At 44.4% G+C, this 20,199-nt stretch overlaps 1 protein-coding gene across 2 annotated transcripts in view; it reads right to left on the minus strand.

Annotated features, from left to right (window-relative positions):
* Positions 1-875: 875 nt before the first annotated feature.
* Positions 876-20,199, minus strand: part of OLFM1 (olfactomedin 1) — a 49,301-nt gene continuing 29,977 nt past the window's right edge. For both annotated transcript variants that reach the window (XM_083485226.1, XM_083485225.1), the window contains exons 2-6: positions 19,534-19,683; positions 12,715-12,870; positions 10,093-10,312; positions 3,310-3,416; positions 876-2,577 (exon numbers count right to left, since the gene is read on the minus strand). In XM_083485226.1, coding sequence (XP_083341352.1) covers positions 1,903-2,577; positions 3,310-3,416; positions 10,093-10,312; positions 12,715-12,870; positions 19,534-19,683 — 1,308 coding nt within the window. In that variant the 3' untranslated portion in view covers positions 876-1,902. The remainder of the gene's footprint in view (positions 2,578-3,309; positions 3,417-10,092; positions 10,313-12,714; positions 12,871-19,533; positions 19,684-20,199) is intronic.

The following is a 20,199-nucleotide window of genomic DNA, read 5'->3' on the forward strand; positions in this document are numbered from 1 at the left end:
GGTTCACATTACACCAAAAGTGTGAATTGTTTGAAGCAAATTAATAAGGTTTGTATAGCCTGTGTGAGGACCTCCCCCCACCCTCACCCAGGCTTGTTGTGTTTCGTGCATGGCAGGGGGTTGAACTGGATGACCTCTGGGATACCTCCTAACGGTTGTGGGCATGTATCTGCCTTGAGAGACAATGGAGTGTGCCTTTGGGGGTGAAGTCAAACTGCTGGGTTAGCAGCGCAGTGTGTATGGAGGTCCTGGGGTGCCCAGACAACACAACACCCCTCTTAGCCTCGCTGATGTAGTCCAAAGGAAACTAGAGCAATGCATTTGGCACCAACTTGGCTGGAGGAGTTTCCCAAAGGAGACGTACAAGGCGCCACCGAAGCGTCTTAGGGACCCACTCCAGATTTGTGTAGGTTTACTCCATAAGCCTTTTCTTTCCCAAAATATATCCCACAAGGCAATAAAGGTTTAGGAACAGAGTCTTCCTTCTCCAAGAAGGGCTACCTTCTCAGTTTGACAAGCCCCAGCTGCAGAAATGCCTTTTTGACCGTTGTCCCACTAGTGGTCTCATCCGCTCAGTCTACCAGAGCCTGGTCTTCATATGCAGGCGAAATCCCTAACTCACTGAGGGTTTAAGACCCACCTTCAGCTGTTTTAGCCAGCCAGTCAAAGCCATTTCCCGGGATGTGGCCGCTGTCACTTGCAGACAGCTTCTAGCAGACACAGGTAAGAGTGGGGAACAAAAGTGTATGAAGTACCCTAGAGGCAAGATGTGTCCCCCATTAGAGGTACTGCCCCTCTTCTAACGCCCCATACACCCCATACAACTCTGACTCTACAGTTCTATGGTGCTTTGAATTTAAACTCCACACAGTTAGTCACTTTTTAAGATATGAAACCTTCATTTATTAATCCAAATGACATCATTGGCATTTACAACATTCATTGCATAAACTTGGACATACAAAGTTTTTGTTTTTTTACCACCTCTGGTTAATAACAGACATAACATTGTACAAGATATTGGCTGGATACATGTTCAAACAAATATTTGGGTACAACAACTTGTCCATAATACATACCTTTTTATATATTTTTTCATTTTTTTTTTATTCGTGTATTTATATCTACTTAAAGAGACACAGATCCATTAGCTACTTTGGGTCCCAGGACAATGAATCTAAAGGTGACATAAAACACAGAGGGGGGAGATGTTCGTTCGTTCGTTTTTTTAAAAAAAGAAGAAGAAGCAGAGAGTGAAATACTCGAGAGTAGGCGCCATGGGAGACAATATCTACCTGCAACATTCCTTCTAAAAGTAAAATAAAAAAATTAAAATTGAGAAGCCCATTGATGTGAGTCAACTTCAACACCTCATCATAGCTGACTGTGATGGAAGGAACTGTCCATGCAATGCACCAAAAAATAAGAGAGCAATTGAAGAATCAGGTGTCCCCCCCTTCCCCCCCCACATCCCCATGATAAAGTTTTCCCCCCAACAGTCATCGCCTTTTACTTTGTACTTTATAACTACAACTTTGCTATCAGAACAGTAGGGAAAGAGAACAGACAGACCACCTGCCCTTGAAAAATAAGACACCCAAGAACAGAAAATTAATTTGTCAAGTGCAGTTCCAGCTGCAAATAAGTTGGTTTCATTCCCCCCCCCTCCCAAAGGTCTATAACACGAGTTAGATGTTTGATTGAAAATTCGGAGAGGTATGAGCGCAGATCTCTTGCAGGTTTAAATACCGGAGACTCTCACATTGACATTTTGGCAGCTGTTTTCCATTTCTATATCTATTTTTTTTCCTTTTAAAATATATTTCCATAGTATGTATCCCTTCCAGGTTTGTTTGTTTTTTGTTAAATGGTTCAGTTCCTTTCCCGACGAAAAAAAGTGGACTACAATTCGTCTGATCGGACCACGTGGAAGAGGGTGACGTTGTAAAGGATTTGATGACCGTTGTTCCACGCATAGAGAGCTCTGTCCTTGGGGTTGTAGTCCAACATGGAAATGTGGGAGTATTTGTTTAGGAAGGGGATATCGATGTATTCGTAAGTGGAAGTGTTGGTCTGATAGGCGTAGGTCACTTTCGTACCCCCCGAGTAACCATTGGTGACGTATAATGTGCCACAAATGATGAACCCTTCTCCAGCACTGCGTTTCGGGTAACTGGTGTTCCAAGTCTGGATGCTCTGCAAAGTGTTGGGGTCCAGCTTGCTAATGACAATGTTCCCCGCATTCTGGTTGGTGGCATAGACGGCCCACAGGCCATTCTCATCCACCATGAGGTCAATGTCCGAGTGGCCACCCCAGGCATAGTGGTAGACATTGTTATAGCCGGCATAGTCCAGGCTACGAGTCTTAAGGATGGTCTCCGTTTTCAAGTCAAATTTGATTATGATGTGGCTTTGGTATTTGTTGAAAAAGATGGAGCCATTATAGACCACTTGTCCTGTCCCAGACCATGGGTGAGGGAGGCGGTGGGAGGTGAAGTTGTCTGTGTTAATGAAATCGGACATGGATTTGTACTCCCGGACAAAGCGATTGTTGTGATAGCTGTCCATATACCAGACCTACAGAAAATGCATACAGATATCAGCATTAGGAAGAAGGAAGAAAAGATGTTTGAGAAACATTCTGTATAGATACCAGGTTGTGTCCAAAGTTAGTTCTACTCAGAGTAGATCCATCACCCTCTTTACCCAGGCTTTTGACACTTGACGTGCATGCTTTTAGGAGCCACCTTATAAACAGTGGTACCTCGGGTTACATACGCTTCAGGATACAGACTCCGCTAACCCAGAAATAGTGCTTCAGGTTAAGAACTTTGCTTCAGGATGAGAACAGAAATCGTGCTCCGGCGGCGCAGCGGCAGCAGGAGGCCCCATTAGCTAAAGTGGTGCTTCAGGTTAAGAACAGTTTCAGGTTAAGAACGGACCTCCGGAACGAATTAAGTACTTAACCCGAGGTACCACGGTATGTGTTTGTCAGTTGTTTTAAATGGTTTTTTATTGTGTTTTAATGCCTGGGACCTTAGGGTGTAGGACAAACAGCAGCAACAACAACAATTTAAAAAAATAGGTTGCAGCATTTTGGTCTAGAGAAACTGTAAGATGATAGACGTTTATAAAATTATGCACAGCATGGAGAAAGTGTAGAGAGTTTTCTCTCTCTCCCTCTCTCATAAGGTTAGAACTCATGGACATTCCAAGAAGATGAATTGTCATCCTGTCCATGATTTAGTATGGGATCAAAGGAAGAAGCTCAGGATCATGTTACAGGTGCAGTGAGGTTCATCATCTTACCTTGCTCTCACCCTCTGGAGCTAGTGGGTCTGTCATCCATGAGCCAAACCTGGATCCAGATGTCTTGACTGTGATTGGGTCACTTATTGCTGTCAGTTTCCCACAGGCTGCAGAAAGGTTGAACACAATGGGAGTGAGCAAACTATGTGATTTTTTTAATGGTGCCCTGTCTAAATCAGCCATTATCTTGGGAATTATCTTTTTTTTGGGGGGGGAGGGACGGTTTTCCATTTCATAAGCCACCCAGTCAGGTCCTTGGCTGGAGGACTATCACTGAATGTGAACAGGAAAGCCCCTGTAAACATTAGCAGACCATGTGCAGAATTCTTATACAGGTATACACTTCGCTGTGTCTTGAGCAGACCCTTTTCTAACCCTGGTGGTCATACTCTTAGTAACATTTGCTGGGAATTGCAGGAGGGGAAAGTTGTTATTGTGCTCAGTCTTGCTTGGGGCATCCCATAATGATTATTTGTTGGCCACTGTGAGAATAGGAGGTTGGACTAGATGGGCCCCCAGCAATGCTCTCCATGTGGAGGTCAACTGTGAGAGCAGAACCTCCATGCCCAAGGGGAGTCTAGCTCTAAATGCCAGTTGCTGGGAAATCATAAGTGGGGAGAGTGTGCTCAGGTCCTGCTTATGGATTTCACATTGACACCTCTGCTTGGCCACTGTGAGAACAGGGTGCTGGGCTAGCTGGGCCATTGGCCTCATCCAGCTGGGCTCTTCTTAGCTTCTTCTGTTCTATCCATCTGCAAGGAAATTCCCTCTTTTCAGAAACTGAGTTTACAAAGAAAGTGCTTCTCTTTCAAGAGGGAACACAGGGCATTGCCTTTAACTGAGCCAAACCACAGGTTCATCTAGATAAGCATTGTTAGCACTGACTGGCAGCAGCTGTTCAGGACTTTCCCAGTTGTTACCTGGAGATGACCTTACCAAAGTGAGTGAAGGAGACACGGGATGTTAGGATTCCAGTGCACTTTGCACCCAGAGAGGCATGTAGCCCCTTGCATTGCAGTGAGTTTGACTAGATGGCCCTTTGGGAACCTTCCAACTCAACCATCCTATGATCCTATCACCATCCAGGGTGTTTGTGATGCCACGGAACACTCATAAACTGCTCAGGTGAAAACAAAAACAAAAAGATTGGCCTTGTGAGACACAGCAGGGGGTCCCTTCTTGGATCATCCAGTGATCATCCACACGGGTCAGATAGCCATCTGTTGGGGATTCTTTGGCTGTGACTCCTGCATTGCAGGGGATTGGACTAGACCCCTGGGGTTCCAACACTCCAATTCTAGGATTCTTTCTGGGTAGCAAAATGTAACCTCGAGTCAGCTGTGAAAGTGCTAAACAATGGGCAGCAGTGGAGATCTGAACAGCACATTCCAAACAGCAGCTGACATCATCATCACGGTGCATTAGAGCGGTTACAGTGCCTATGACTCCCTCCTCCTTCTCTAATTAATGGTAATTAAATTGAGAATTGTCAGCCACATCCAGTGGCCTCCTTCTCTTAACAAACAGCAGCCTTATTAAGAAAACTGCCTCCTGGCACTCCTAATAAAGGAAATTGTTCTGAAAACAGCTGGGATGCTAATGGTTCAAAGGAGCAAAGAAAGGAAATTGACCAGAATCAGGACTTTTGATGATGGAGCAGAGATAACTCTTTCATGTTTTCACTCTTGCTTACAAAACCACTGATTTGTTGGATGACTGGTATTTGCCAGCTGCTATTGAGCCAAAAATTATAGTGCTTCTCAGTCATCTAAGCTGGCATTTTTTATCACTGGCATGCCACTGTATTAACTGAGAGTTCCTTGCTTGATGTTTTCAATGCTGTTAGGACTGCCCATGCCATGTTCACATCAGCACTATGATGCCACTTTAAACAATCATGACTTACTCCAAAGAATTCGGGGCACTATAGTTTGTTGGGAGACGTCCAAAGACCCCTCTTCCTCTCTCATGGATTTAGATGGATCAATTCTCTGATGGACGCTGATGGACTCAGTTTAAGCCAGTTCAGGAGATGGGCTTTTTTCTCTCACATGTTTCACATGCAAAAGGTCCCAGGATCAGTTCCGAGTATGTTCAAATAGGGCAGGCATGGCCAAACTTGGCCCTCCAGCTGTTTTGGGACTACAATTCCCATCATCCCTGACCACTGGTCTTGTTAGCTAGGGATGATGGGAGTTGTAGTCCCCAAACAGCTGGAGGGCCAAGTTTGGCCATGCCTGAAATAGGGCTTTCCTGCTGTCAGTTGCAAGGTCCATGGTCCTGACATGTGTCTTCCACATGTACTCCACCCTGCACCGTTGTCTCTGTCCAGGGTCCTGACCCTCTCCAGCAAGAATCTGGTTCAAGACAGCCTTCCATGGGCCTTCCTTCCTGCATTCTTGTCTGGGACCCTAGCTGTTATTGGGAGCACAGAAATAAGACACAAACCCCTAGCTAGTTCCATAAATTTATGTGCACCTCGCACTCAAAACAGAGGGCACAAAATACACCTTGGAACATACCGTATTTTTTGCTCTATAAGACTCACTTTTTCCCTCCTAAAAAGTAAGGGGAAATGTGTGTGCATCTTATGGGGCGAATGCAGGCTGCGCAGCTATCCCAGAAGCCAGAACAGCAAGAGGGATCACTGCTTTCGCTGCGCAGTGACCCCGCTTGTTGTTCTGGCTTCTGAGATTCAGAATATTTCTTTTCTTATTTTCCTCCTCCAAAAACTAGGTGCGTCTTATGGCCTGGTGCGTCTTATAGAGTGAAAAATGCGGTAATTAGGAATGGAATTGAAAATAAAACTGCTGAATTGAAGCATAATGCTGTTATATAATTCTATGGTGTGGCCACATTTGGAGTACTGTGTTCAGTTTTTGTCCCCTCATCTCAGACAGGATGTTGGAAAAGGTTCAGAAAAGGACCACCAAAATGATCAAGGGGATGGAGTGACTTCCTTAGGAGGAAAGGCTACAGCATTTTGGACTTTATAGTTTAGAGAAGAGGCAAGTAAGAAGTGACATGATAGGAGCTTCTAAAATGATGCATGGCATGGAGAAAGTGGATAGAGACTCGGGGCAGATAAAAGGATGTGCTCCTTCATACAGCAAATTGAACTCACTCCTGCAGGTCATTGATTTGAATGGCTTTAAAAGAGGACTGGGCAAATTCATGGAGCAGAGGCACATTGCTGGTTACCAACCACGATGGCTGTGCTCTGCCTCCACAGCTGGAGAGAGCAGTGTTTCTAAAAACCAGTTGGAAACCCCAGGAAGTGAGGGGGCTCTTTTGCTCAGGTCGTGATTGAGTTTCCCATTGGGGCATTTGGTTGGCCACTGTGAGAATGGGATGTTGGACTAGTTGGGCCATTGGCCTGATCCAGCAGGCTTGTCCTTATGTTCTTATATAAACTTCATTTACTAGCATTCACACATATATGAACCAAGCATCCATTTACTGGCTTCACCAAATGATAATGTGCAATCATTTTCAGTGTGGAAAGAGGTGGCTGGGGAAACAACCACTCTCCAAAACTTTGCTCACAGTTCCTGTAACTGTTTCCTACCTCCACATTACCTGTATCGACACCTTCCCTTACTTGCCTCAATTGGTGCTATTTGCTAAGATCTAACATCTCAGTTTATTGGGGATCGCATTCTGAGCAGCTTGAGGCCGTACTGTTACACCCCCAGGTGTCATAAAGCCCATGTGGAATGAGAGCAATGCTTTGGCTCTCATTCTGAATGAATGTACAATTTTACGTCTTTTTCTGTCCTACACTGAAAACTTACCCGCCCCCCAAAAAAGTGGGTTCAGAGAATGCATCTAATCCTTTTTCAAAATGATCTCAGTCTGTCAAGGTACTCAACACCTAGGTTTTGAAGTTCTGATGAATGTGTGTGTGTGAAATAGAAGATAGCAATTTGGCCCTAGTTACAGAGTTGGTGAATCAGAAAATGGGCAGACTAGCGGTCTTCAGTGCAGTGATTTCAAATATGAGCCCCGCTGACTGCTGAGAGCACACCTGTTCAGCCATTCCTCTGAACCGAACTTCTGATTTTATAGTTTTACCTCTTTTGATTTTTAAAAACTGTTTTGCTTCTCAATTGCTTGTTTTATTGTCTATTTTAATGAAGGATGTCTTAGTGCCCCAATGGAATTGTTATTGCCTGTTTTAATTACAGATTGGTTTTAGAGTTGTAAACCGATTGGGGGCCAATTTGGCATGTAAGCAGCATATAATCAATAAATAACACTGGACAATTATGGTGGCATCCAACTTAAGTTCTAGTCAGAAAAGAGGTGTTGTAATTAATATACCTAAATTTGCCACATCCATCAGTTCAGTGGGGCTTCTCTAAGTAGAAGTATCATTGGCTACAACTGATTCATTTGGCCTGAGGATCACTTTGAGACAGAAGTAACGGGAAACAAGGAAAAGGCTCCACCTCATCCTTTCAATCAGTCTCATCCAGTATGCCACCTATTTTGTTGGAAACTGAAGGGCAGCAGAGCAGAAGTCATCCTCCAGGAAAACAGATAGGGCCTGAGGTCTACCTGTTGTGGACCCAGGAGTAAAAGCATCAGCAGCAGGATGTCGGGGGTGACCAAGACTTCATAGTTCTGTGTTCGTAATAAGCATAAAGAGAGCCTGGGTGCTACATCAAGTCAAAGGGGGCCTCTAAAGTCTAGTGTCCTGCTCCCACAGCAGTCAACTGGATGCTACAATAGGAAGCCAATGAGCAGAACCTGACCACAGAAGCAGCAACTCTCCCTGCTTGTGATTCCCAGCATTTGCTTCCATGGCAGCCATTTAGTGAGTGGTAGAACTCCCCCGCCCCCCGAAAAATCACACTCCAGAAAGGTTGGCACCCCCTGGTTCAGTTCAGTGGATGCTGACAAGCAGCAGCTCACCAGAATTTCAGATAGGAGGGCTTTCCAAGCTGTACCTGGAGATCTGTTGGGGATTGGACCTGGGACCTTCTGAATGCCAAGCCTATCTCCTGGCACAGAGTTGTGGGCATCGCTCCAATGCTTCCCAAATCTCCCTACTGTGTGAATGTGCTGACGTGTGCAGTTAATGAACAATATCCTTTCTACCTGAATCATTTGTTTCCTTTCAAGGTTCTCCTTTGAACTTTGACCCAGTGGTAGCCAATGAGCAATGCATTCCAGGAATGTGTGATGTAGAACAAGGCAAGAGCATCGCTGTCTCCAAGTTCACAGACCAGCTTATAGTCATCTAGGACATGTTGGGGCTGGAACCATAATCATGCAGTAGCTGGGACTTATTCCCCCCCTTCCTCCTCCATTTTTGCAAACTGGATAAAAAGGAGAGTATCTCTGAGCATGTTCAGAGTGCTTGCCAAAGAACATATTTTGGTCCTTGCAAGGATTTGTGTGTTCAGTGGGATTTTTCACTTCTCTCTCTGTACAGCAAATGCACACACACACCCTAAACACATATCAAAGTACTCCCTATCACTTCCAAAGTGGCTTGCCGTGTGTGTGTGATGTCCAGGAATCACTTGATCCAAAGCCCCACAGAGCAGCTGAAACATGCTGCCTGATACTTTGGAGTCTAACCAAACAACACCTCCCAGTTTGGAAACCTGATTCCTGATCTGTGGAGATCCTATGGAGACTCAAGGAAATGCACTCTGCACCACCTCATGAGCACCTTTGCCTACACTTTCTCTCATTCTTTCTCTTTTTCTCCCTCCCTCTCTTTTCCATGGTTAAAACACTGGCACTGAAAACAGGTGCTGGGTTAGGAACACAAGCTCCACCTAGCTTAGTACTATCTGCTCTGACTGGCAACAGCTTCCCAGAGTTTTAGACCAGGGGGGCATTTCCATCCCCACCTGGGACTGACCGTGGGGATTTCTGCATGCAAAATACATGCTCTGCCACTGTGTTATGGACTCTCCCCTAAATATTACATTTCTAGTCCTCATTGTTCATAATTAAGGGGCCAAATGGACACTGGCTCTCCAGGCTTTCAGAAAACGGTATTTCCCCAGCTCCAGCTACACATGTCAGAGACTGAACCTGGGACCTCCTGGGAGGATAAACAGCAGGTGCTTTGCCACTGAGCTATGGTCCTCCCGCTAAGAATAAAGTAAGGTTCTAGTCCTCATTGTTCTCAATAAAGGGCTGCCTTAAATAGGAACATTGGAAGCTATTTTATACCATTGGTGTATCTTGCCCAGTAGAATCATATAATTAGAGAATTGTAAAGTTGGAAGGGACCCCAAATGTCATCTAGCCCAACTCCCTGGAATGAAGGCATCAAGGCTAAAGAATCCCTGACAGATGGTCATCCAAACTCTGCTTAAAAACCTCCAATAAAGGAGAGTCCACCATCTGTCAAGGTCATGGGATCATAACATTACGGTAGAGTTGGAAGGGACCCCAAGTGTCATCTTGTCCCAACCCCCCTCTCGCAGTACAGGAATCACAGCTAGTGTTTCTGACATTGACTGGCTGCAGCTCTCCAGCAAGTCTTTCCCCAGCCCTAACACGAGATGCAGGGGACCGGACTGGGCAGTCTTTGGCACATAAGGTGGATGCTCTACCCACTGCGCTACCACCCCCTTCCCCTCAAGGAAGGGTTATGTCCTCTTGACATAAAGCTTGGCTCTGTACACATGGCTCCTAAACCTCTTGAGTCTTGGTGACTGGTTGACATTAAACGGGTTAGAGGCATGTGCCCCCTGCCCTCTGCTCCACCAGGGCAGGTTCCTCCTCCTCCTGCTCGCTTGGGTCGTGCAGGCCTACCTAATTTTTGCATGCAAGCCCGGAGTCTCTCCTCAAGATTTGACACTCTGTTCTGAAGCTCTTCGTAGTCATAGGCGCCAATCTCCTCCTGGAGCTCGTTAAGAACTGACGTCAGATTCTGGACCTCCTCTTTAAACTGCAAAACCAATTTGGCATCGGCCTTGTACTCCTCCAACACAGGGATCAGGGGCCTAAGCTCCTCCATTTTCGCTTTAATCGCCTGCAAGGTTAAAATAAGCTTGGTTTCAATGCTCTGGTCTGCAAAAGCCCTCCTTACCCCTCGCCTACCTCTAAGAGAGCTGCCTGCCTGGGATGCGCTTTCTCCAGCACCCTCACAACAAAAGACCACCATTATTATTAGTATTATTAATGCTTGCTGAGTAGGGGTGGGGGTGGGTGTCCAAATGTGGAAAGGATATATAAATATAAATATATTATATAATATTAAACAGTCTGGAGCACACCATCTTATTTGGGAAAAAAGGCCTTTATTTAGAATTTTTTTCTTTTTTTTTTTTAGAATGCAACATCTTAAGGTTACATGCTTCAGTCACATACACAAATTCTTTTTTTCCCTTTTCCATAAATTAATAATAATAATAATAATAAATAAATAATGCATCAACAAGGATTTTTGCAAAACTAGTCATGAAATGCATCTCTAACAGTTTACATGCAAAAGTTAGAACTCTCAGCTGTTTGTGACGCTGGAATAATGGTGCTAATTTGCCAAAAAACGGAAACAAAAATAATTAAGAATAATCAAATGAAGAGGAAATCAAAGGATGGCGGGAAAGGCTCTCTGCTTTCTGCTTTTTTTTTCATGGTTACATGGAGGGGGAATGAACGGCTTCTTCAGTCAGTGCGACATTGGGTGTTAAAATTTCTTTTAAGTTAGCCCTGAAAGCAAGAAAATGAGAGGCGGTTGAACAGCTAGCTTGCTAACCTCCTTAAACAGACAGCAGCTATTAACAGACTGTTTCTTTTCTTTTTAAAACATGAATTAATCAATTAAGACAAAATAAAATAATGGGTTCTGGTCTTCCTAACTGTGCTTGACTCTCAAGCAAGCCCGGTGGGTTTACTCGGAAGTCAATGCAGTTAGCGGGATTGCAGTCTGGAAAAACAGGCGCCCCCCCCAGCCCACCCCCAAGAAAAGGAAAACACTTTAATGACTTGGGCACAGTTACACCCTATGTTTAAAACACCGTGATACTATTTTAAACAGCTATGGATTTTCTAGAAACTGTAGTTTGTTCATAGTGCGAGACACGCCCCACCCCTTCTCGTCAAAGGGCTCCAATTCCCACAGTTCCCTTGAAAGAGGCATTAACTGTTAAATCACTCTGAGAGGAGACTAAGGGGGCCTTTTAACTACTCTCAGTATACCCTTAACAAACTAGAACTCCCAGAATTCTCTGCTTAAAGTGGCTTTTGTCATGCTTTCAATGTATGGTGTGAATGGGATCCTTCTCTCATCCACACAGTGACTTTGTCAATGGTAGGGTTGTAAAGGGGAAAGGACCCTGAGGTTTAAGAGGTCCCTCTCAAAAACAAAACAAAAATCCCCTTCTAAATTCAGTTGTGGATAGAATGGGTGCAGGGGCGATAACTCCTGCAGGGTCAATAGCCAGTCTGGGCGGCTGGACAATTTCCTTCCTCCTCTAAATGAATAGTGTGTGTGTGTGGGTGTGTGGGTGTGTGGGTGTGAACCTTCCAATGATTTCACATCATGACTTTTATGTAAACTGCACTATAAGTGCACAGCCCTGCATCCTTTCTATGAGGAAAGATCCTAACTCAGTGATAGAGCATCTGCGATGCAGTCCTAAAATGGTTTGGCTCTAGGCACCTCCAGGTAAGAGGAGATTAGGATTCTGGTCCTAATGGTTCTGGAAGAGGGGCTGAATTAAATAGGAACATAGGAAGTTGCTTTATACTGAGGCAGACCATTGGTCTGTCTAGCTCAGTATTGTCCACACTGACTTAGCAGTGGCTCTCCAGGGTCTTAGACAGGGACTTTCTAAGCCATAATAGGAGATACTGCTAGGGAGCTGTCTGCATGCTCTGCCACTGAGCTACAGCCCTTCACACACAAACAAAGGTTCTAGCGCTCACAATTCTGAAGAGAGGGCTGAATAATCAGGATACAGGAAGCTGTGGGATACTGAGTCAGACCATTGGTCTCTCTAGCTCAGTATTGCCAACACTGACAGGCAGCAGCTCTCCAGGGTTTCAGGCAGGGAATCTCTTCCCAACCCTATCCAGAGATGTCAGGGATTGAACCCGAACCTTCTGCATGCAAAGCGGATGCTCTACCAGTGAGCTAGTGCCTTTCTTTTGACAAGATTCTAGTCCTCATGGCTGTGAATAAATGGTTGAGTCAATCGGAACATAGGAAACTGCCCTTTTCTGCCATTGGTACATCTAGCTTAGCATTACCTACACTGAGTGGCAGAGGCTCTTCAGCGTTTCAGGCAGGGGAACTTCCCAGCTTTAGCTGGGGATTGAGCCTTGGACCTTCTACATGCAAACCAAACCCTCTACCCGCTGAGCTAAGACCACCTCCCCCCCCCAAAAAAAGCAGCTCAGTCTCATCCCCTGGGCAAGAAGCAAGCTCACCTTGAACTGTCTGGCCAGGTGCTGCTTGTGACTCTCTTCCACTTGCTTGAACTTCGACTCCAGGCCTCTCATCTGGTTCTCCATCTTCTCAACGTACTGTAGATCCCGCTGGGTCCGCCTGTCCAACACTTCTATTGACTGGGACATGTTTTGTACCTGAGCAGAAAGGTGGGTTGGAGGGAGGCAGGTCAGGGACACACAGAAGATAAACAGAAGCAGTTAACTTGAGAAGCAGCCAGTTTCCCACCCCCGCCCCACAAGCACAGCTTCAACAGACAGGTGAATGGAGGAAAAATAGTGAATATGTTTCTACTTATACTTGGTACTGTAATGGTCAAATCCATGCTGATCAGTGGCTATCACCTGGAAGCCATGTTCCCTCTGAATCACAGGCTTTTAAGAGAATTGGACAAACTAAATTCATGGAGGTGAAAGGTATCAATAGTCATAATGGCCACGTTCTGCTTCCATGGTTGGAGGCAGAAATGCTTCTGAACACCAGTTGCTGGAAACTACAGGAATGGAGAGGACACGTGCTCACATTCTGCTGGGGGTCGGGGCTTCCTCTAGTGGGCATCTGGTTGGATAACAGGATACTGGATTTGGTGGGCCATTGGCCTGATCCAACAGGGCATCTTCTCATAGATGCCCATTGTGTTAGAAGAACCTCCATGCCCACGGAGTATTAGCTCTACATACCAGAGAATGGGGAACATCTGACGAGTGTTCTTGTTCTGGGTGCCTACTGTGAGAATTGGCTGTTGGACTGGATGGACTGGATGGACTCCTGGTCTGAGGTTATGGTGCTGTTTCATTTTATTATCCATGAAATTGGTGAGGATGCAGGCACTACCCACAGAGCTATTACCCTTCCCGTAAAAATGAAGGAATATTCTGGTCCTCATAGTTCTGAATAAAAGGTTCAGTTAAACAGAAAGCTGTGTTAGTAGGTAGAGTCAGGCCACTGATCCAAGTACTTCAGTACTGCCAATACTGACTGGAAGGATTTCAGACAGGGGTCTCTCTCTCAGCTCTACCTGGAGATGCCATTGGGCCTTGAACCTGGGACCTTCTGCATGCAAAGCAGTTGCTCTACCATTGAGCTACCAACCTTCCCCTAAAAATAAAGCAAGATTGTAGTCCTCATGGTTCTGAATAAGCATGTAGGTGCTATGGCCCATCCCCAATGTTCTTATAATCAGTTAAACTCATCATCTTTGGTGCAAATGAGGACAATCATGGAGCCTCTTTTTTCATTCTTCTGTTCACTCACCTGTCTTCTGAAGCAGAGGAGGCGATTCATTACCGCCTGGGTGTGTTTGACTAAGAAGGATGTCTTCACTGTAAGGTGAATGATCACCTCTTCATTTACACCCGACAGTCATCGATTGCTGGATACAGATAAAGCGGGAACCCCAGCGATAGAGACAGTTGCTAGGCACCATGAACTCACCTTGATATATTACAGCATCAATCACAAGAAGAGACTCAGGAATAGGTGGGTGCCATGTAAAAAGCCATCTAATGAATGAGACCAAGGCTGGCTATGTACCATTCATTTAAAGAACCCCACCATTAAAAACAAAAACAAATAAACATGGGAACTGTGGTTTCTGAAGGGTGCTTGAAACTGGCAGCTGTGGTGGGTAAACTATAGTTCCCAAAACACTCTCTCTCTCTCTCTCTCTCTGTGTGTGTGTGTGTGTGTGTACATGCTTCTGCATGCTTTAAATGTATGGCATGTATGCAGCCTGATTTTATACACTTAGGCTGTGTACATAACACACAGTACATAACATTTCCCAGATTTTCCTCATCCTGTATTTGTGTAGCTTCTTATTCATGCTTAAACACAGAGCCTGACATTTTTTCCATTGAAATTCATTTTGTTAACTTTGGTCTGGCTTGTCAATAGCTTTCTTAAATTGTGGTGCCCAGAACTGGACAGAGTATTCCAGGTGTGGTCTGACCGAGGCAGAATAGAGAGGTACTATTATTTCCCGTGGTCAAGACACTAGGCTTCTTTTGATGCAGCCTGGGATAGCATTCATTTTTATTTTTTATTTTTGCTGCTGCATCACACTGTTGACTCATGTGAAGCTTGTTATCTACTAATACCCCTAGATCCTTTTCACATGTACTACTGGCACCCCCATCTTATATTTGTGCAGCTGGTTCTTCCTGCCTAAGTGTAGAACCTGACATTTGTCCCTATCAAATGTTACTTTGTAAGATTTGACCCAGTTCTCCAATCTGTTAAGGCCATCTTGAATCCCAATTCTGACTTCTGCAGCATTGAGTACCCCTCCCAGTTTGGTGATATCTGCAAATTGGATGAGCATTCCCTCAATACCTTCATCCAAGTTGTTTACAAAGACATTGAGCAACAATGAGCCCAGGAATACTTTTAATGTTCATTTAACCCAGTTCTGTATGCAGCCTTCATGCTTTGCAAAAAGCAGAGGGTTACACCCCTTCATAGAAATGTCAACTTTCTATTTAAAATATTGTGAAAAGCCACTCTAGGAGATTCTCTTTCTATGTTTGAATCAAGTGTGTGTGTGTGTGTGTGTGTGTGTGTGTGTGTGTGTGTGTGTGTGTGTTTAACCACCTTCATTTCCATTTGTTACAGAACTGCCTTGCTATAACAATCCACTAATAGTATGTTATACTTTCAACCTCTCCAAACATAATTAGATTTTCCTTTTCCTCTTTTTTGCAGTTCTCTCTGTGTGGGAGGCTGATGAACAAGTGTCCCAATTCTGTTCTTTAAAAGCAAAAATGGTGATGTGGAAATAGCATAAGGAAATCAACACAAGAACGTCAAAAGAGCTTGCTGGATCAGGCCAAAGTAGGCCCGTTTGGTCTAGCATCCTGTTCCCAGAGGGGTCAACCAGATGCCACAATGAGAAGCCCTCAAGCAGGGCCTGAGTGCAATAGTATCCTTCGGTACTTAAGCCCCAGTATCTGGTATTCAGAGGTAGACTGTTCCTGGGCATGGAGGTTCTACTATCATAATAGGCCTCCACAGGAAGAGCCCTGCTAGGTCAGGCCAATGACCTATCTAGTCCATCATCCTGTGCTCACAGTGGCCAACCAGATTCCCACTGCTGCCTCTGAATATGGAGGCAGAGCATAGCACTTTGTGTCTAGTAGCCATTGATAGACTTCTCCTCCATGCATTTGTCTAACCCTCTTTTAAAGTCATCTAGGTTGGTGGCCTTCACTGCCTCCTGCGGGAATGAGTTCCATAGTTTAGCTATGCATTGCATGAAGAAGGACTTCATTTTATCTGTCCTGAATCTTTCAACACCCAACTTCGTTGGATATCCACAAGTTCTATTGTTATGAGAAAGGGAGGATCCATTTTCTGTGCATGGGATCCATCACTTCTTGCCAATGGGATGGGGAGAAGGCACCATATTATCCTTCGAAATGCCTTCAGCTATGGGATCACCTCTGTCAAACGCCAGTCTCCTGGGAGGATAATTCCCCCTCTGGAAGTATAGTACAAGCCCCCACTCTAAGGCTAGTCCATCTTTGATCATTCATAGTTAAGCTTGCTTTCCCTTCCCAGGGGTTAAGCTATGCTAGCACTGCTGCTTAAAATGTCTCCATGAAGTATGGTGTGATTTTTCGTAATACAAAAGTTACAAGAGTCCACCTTTCTTCACAGAGGATTTGGCCTGCTGGGTGGCTACGAACTCTAACCATTCAATGGAACCTCCATGCTCAGGAGAACTATACCTCTGAATATCATTTGGAGGCCATTGTCAGTGGAAGGACATAACCTCCCAGAAGTAAATGGCTGTCCACAGTCAGAAATGGAGTGTTCATTTAAATCAATGGTCCCCAAAGTAGGCAGTATCACACACTGTGGGGAGATGGGATTACCTGGGATGCATTAAGAGGCAAGAGGTTGGCAGTGACGTGCTGGAGGGGTAAATGACTACCAGACTTTAAAAAGCTGATATCAACAGATCAAGTTCACCAATTTTGTTGAATTAATTAAACTAAATACTTTTAATCGGATTTTGAATAGGTGTGCAATTCATGGAGTCTGCTTTGAATTTCATTGTTATTATCTTCCTTAGTGGTTCATGCAGATTGCTATTCTGAATTTTTCTTTTTTGTAGGGTATGGTAGGGGGCACAGGGGATGAGTTTATGGAAGAAAGGAGTCGGCGGCTAGAATTTTTTTGGGAACCAGCAGCTCAAGTGGACTTCATCTTGAACCTATGCAAGGATTCAGAAGTGTAGATCCAGAAATTCTGGACCAGCTAAGATTTACTTCCAGAGTTGGAGGTAAAATAGATAGATATATAGATATGGAAATATTAATCAAATCCTGGCAGATAGTCTTCCAAATGCCAGGGATAATGGTATCACCCACAAGAATCCAATTAATTTAAAGTGAGGGGGGCAGAAAAGATGTCATTTCATAAGAATTTATGCATGATCAGTGGAAACCATTAAGCAAAGAATCCCTAGATCCCAAGATTATATCCCTTAATAAGATTCTTCTGATCTCTCTGCCCTGCAGGCTATTAAAATCAGATCACGTGAGTGTTGGTGTAAAATATACATCGCTACATATCACAACTCCTTTTCTTTTTGGCTAGCATTTGATGTGGGCCATGCTGTCATCTTACTCGAGCTTTTCAGGAGGAGAGAGGCAACAGCATGGTGCTCCATTTTAATTTTGCTTCCTTCCTATGGTTTTTTTTATATATATATATGGGGGGGGGGGAATTGGGCCGACTGGCTCTTTGAAAATGTTAAAGCGTTCTGTGAATGGAGAGTAATGCAAACCATGCCAATTGGCAATGTGATGATGATAGTAATACTCACCCACTCCTGTTGCTGATTTATTTGGGACAACACCCAAGGCTTTGATCTTTTCACGGTTTTAATTAACAAGAATGCATCAGAGTGCCTCAAGCTTTCAAAAATATTTTTTTCCTGCGGCTTTCAGCACCGTAACATCCAAGCATAGCGAATTAATGAAAGCAAATTAATTGATCCCTTCCACAGCCAGAACAAAATTTGCTCTTCCCAGTAAGTTTCCCCTGCAAGTTTTTAAATGTCAGATATTCTCCCTAGGTAGATGCTCCTGGGTGCTCAGGTATTTAAAATGTGAGAAGAACCCCATGACGTGCAATTGCTATATTTGAAATTTGGCAGGGTTTGGCAGCAGACATGCATTTGTATTTAGAGTTTGACCGTGGAAGGGTTATATCTCATAAAAGGTACCTGCAGAAGGGAGAAAGCCAGCTCCTCTATAAAGATATCACAGTTCAGAACTGGAGAAGGGTGTGTGTGTGTGTGTGTGTGTGTGATTTTATGCATTTTTTTGCTCAAAATTTCCTAATTACCCAGGTTTTCACCCATACAACTGGACTTGGTATTATGTGTCCGAGTTCTCAAACCAACATAATTCTACTGATCGAAAGCAAGAATTTCAAAATTGTGAACTGTGAACCTTATGCAAAGATTAAACATTTTAGCCATTTTACCAACTGCCTTTTTCTCAATCAGTTGGTTCAAATGAAATAAAATTGCAAATAACTGACATTTTATACACTGAAGGGTGTTGTTGGGTGACATTCAGGATGACTCAGCTGGAACTCATTACCAGTTTTTCTATTTCCTAATATAATAATAACAGACCTTTTTTTTTTTAAAGGAACAAGTTCCCAACTTTCAGCCCCACCAGTTAATCAACTAAAGTTGAGTTGATTAACCTACCACTAAAGTTCATTAAATATTGCATTTCTGGAGTGAAGTAACGATGGGAGACACAACCCTTTAAAAATACATGCAGGTCCCACTATCAGAAGACTAATTATCTGCAATTCAGTTACCCGAACATAAAGAATTACCCTGAAACCACGCTCCAGGCGCAGCTGATTCACATATTTGAGCAGCTGGAGTTTGCCCACTCCCTTACTTGTTTTTGCGTTGCTGGTCAACAGCAGCCAATTCCAGGCAGAAACTATGGAGAGTGGCAGGGACAGATCCCGGATGAGAAATGTTCCCACGGGAAATAAGGGAAATAATCAGCTCATGATGTGAATGCTTGCCTAGCGAACAGGATGCATTGTGTTCAGAAAGGGGGACTTGCATGTAAAAGCAAGATTAATCTACTACTGAAGTTCATTAAAGATTATAGCAGTAGGTTGGTGGAAGGTAATAATAATAATAATAATAATAATAATAATAATAATAATAATTTATTATTTATACCCCACCCATCTGGCTGAGTTTCCCCAGCCACTCTGGGCGGCTCCCAATCAGTGTTAAAAACAGTACAGCGTTACATATTAAAAACTTCCCTGAACAGGGCTGCCTTAAGATGTCTTCTGAATGTCAGGTAATTATTTATCTCTTTGACATCTGATGGGAGGGCGTTCCACAGGGCGGGTGCCACTACCGAGAAGGCCTTCTGTCTGGTTCCCTGTAGCCTCACTTCTCGGTAGAAGGACATAACCCCCTGCTGTGGTTGTTGTTTTTTTTTTTAAAAAAAGCAAGTTCCACCAATTAATCAACTTAAAACTTTAGATGATTAACCTATCACCAAAATTCATTAGAGGTTGTAGTTGTGGGGCAAGGCAAGCATAGGGAAACACACACATTCAAGCGGAAGTTCTGTTACAAATATTCACTCCTCCCCCCTCCCCCCAAAAAACAAGAGAGCAATTGGGCAATCTTTATCTCAAATCCATACTTGGTTATGCAGTAGTTAAGCTCAGCTCCGTTTGCATCCCAGAGTAGCCACTAGGCCCTCCCACCCTCTGGTCTTCCTGGGACACCTGGTTACCTTTTCTAATAGCTGCCGCAGTTGCTTCGTCCTGGCGTCGCGCGAGCACATTGTCTGTTGGGGGGCCACCACTGTGCATATACACCGCCCTTCGCTGTCCTGAGCAGAACTGTAGACCTGCCAACTTTCTTCTGGGTTGGTAGGCAACACCTGGTTTGGAATAGGGGAAGGAAGCATAAGAGAACACAGAATAAGAACCTGAGAGGTGGGTCAGGCCAAAAGGGGCCCATCAAGGCCAGCGTCCTCACAGGTGCCAAATATCCCACAGAACCTAGGAACTGTCTGTGGACTTGGAGGTTCCATAGGGTCCATAGGAACATAAGAAAAGCCTGCTGGATCAGGCCAATGGGCCATCTAGCCTAGCATTCTGTTCCCACAGCAGCCTACAAATGCTTGTGGGGAACTGGCAATGCGGGTAGATGCATGAGGGATAGCCCTCCCCCCATCCTCCCCCCATACCGGAGAGACAGACAATAGGGAGCTAGATGGAAAGTAGAAAGGGGAGGACTGATAAGATAAGGAAATGGATCAAAGATTGAAAAAGGAGGGAGAAGGAGGAGGAAGAAGAGAAACAAGTTCTTATGGAAGGAGCAGGGCCTTTTCAGTGGTGGTTCCCTGACTCTGAATTTCTCCCTGACCCTGGATTTCTGAAGCCATCTCTGAAAG

This window comes from Podarcis liolepis (assembly GCF_965112155.1).
Source record: "Podarcis liolepis genome assembly, chromosome: Z".
Taxonomy (NCBI): domain Eukaryota; kingdom Metazoa; phylum Chordata; class Lepidosauria; order Squamata; family Lacertidae; genus Podarcis; species Podarcis liolepis.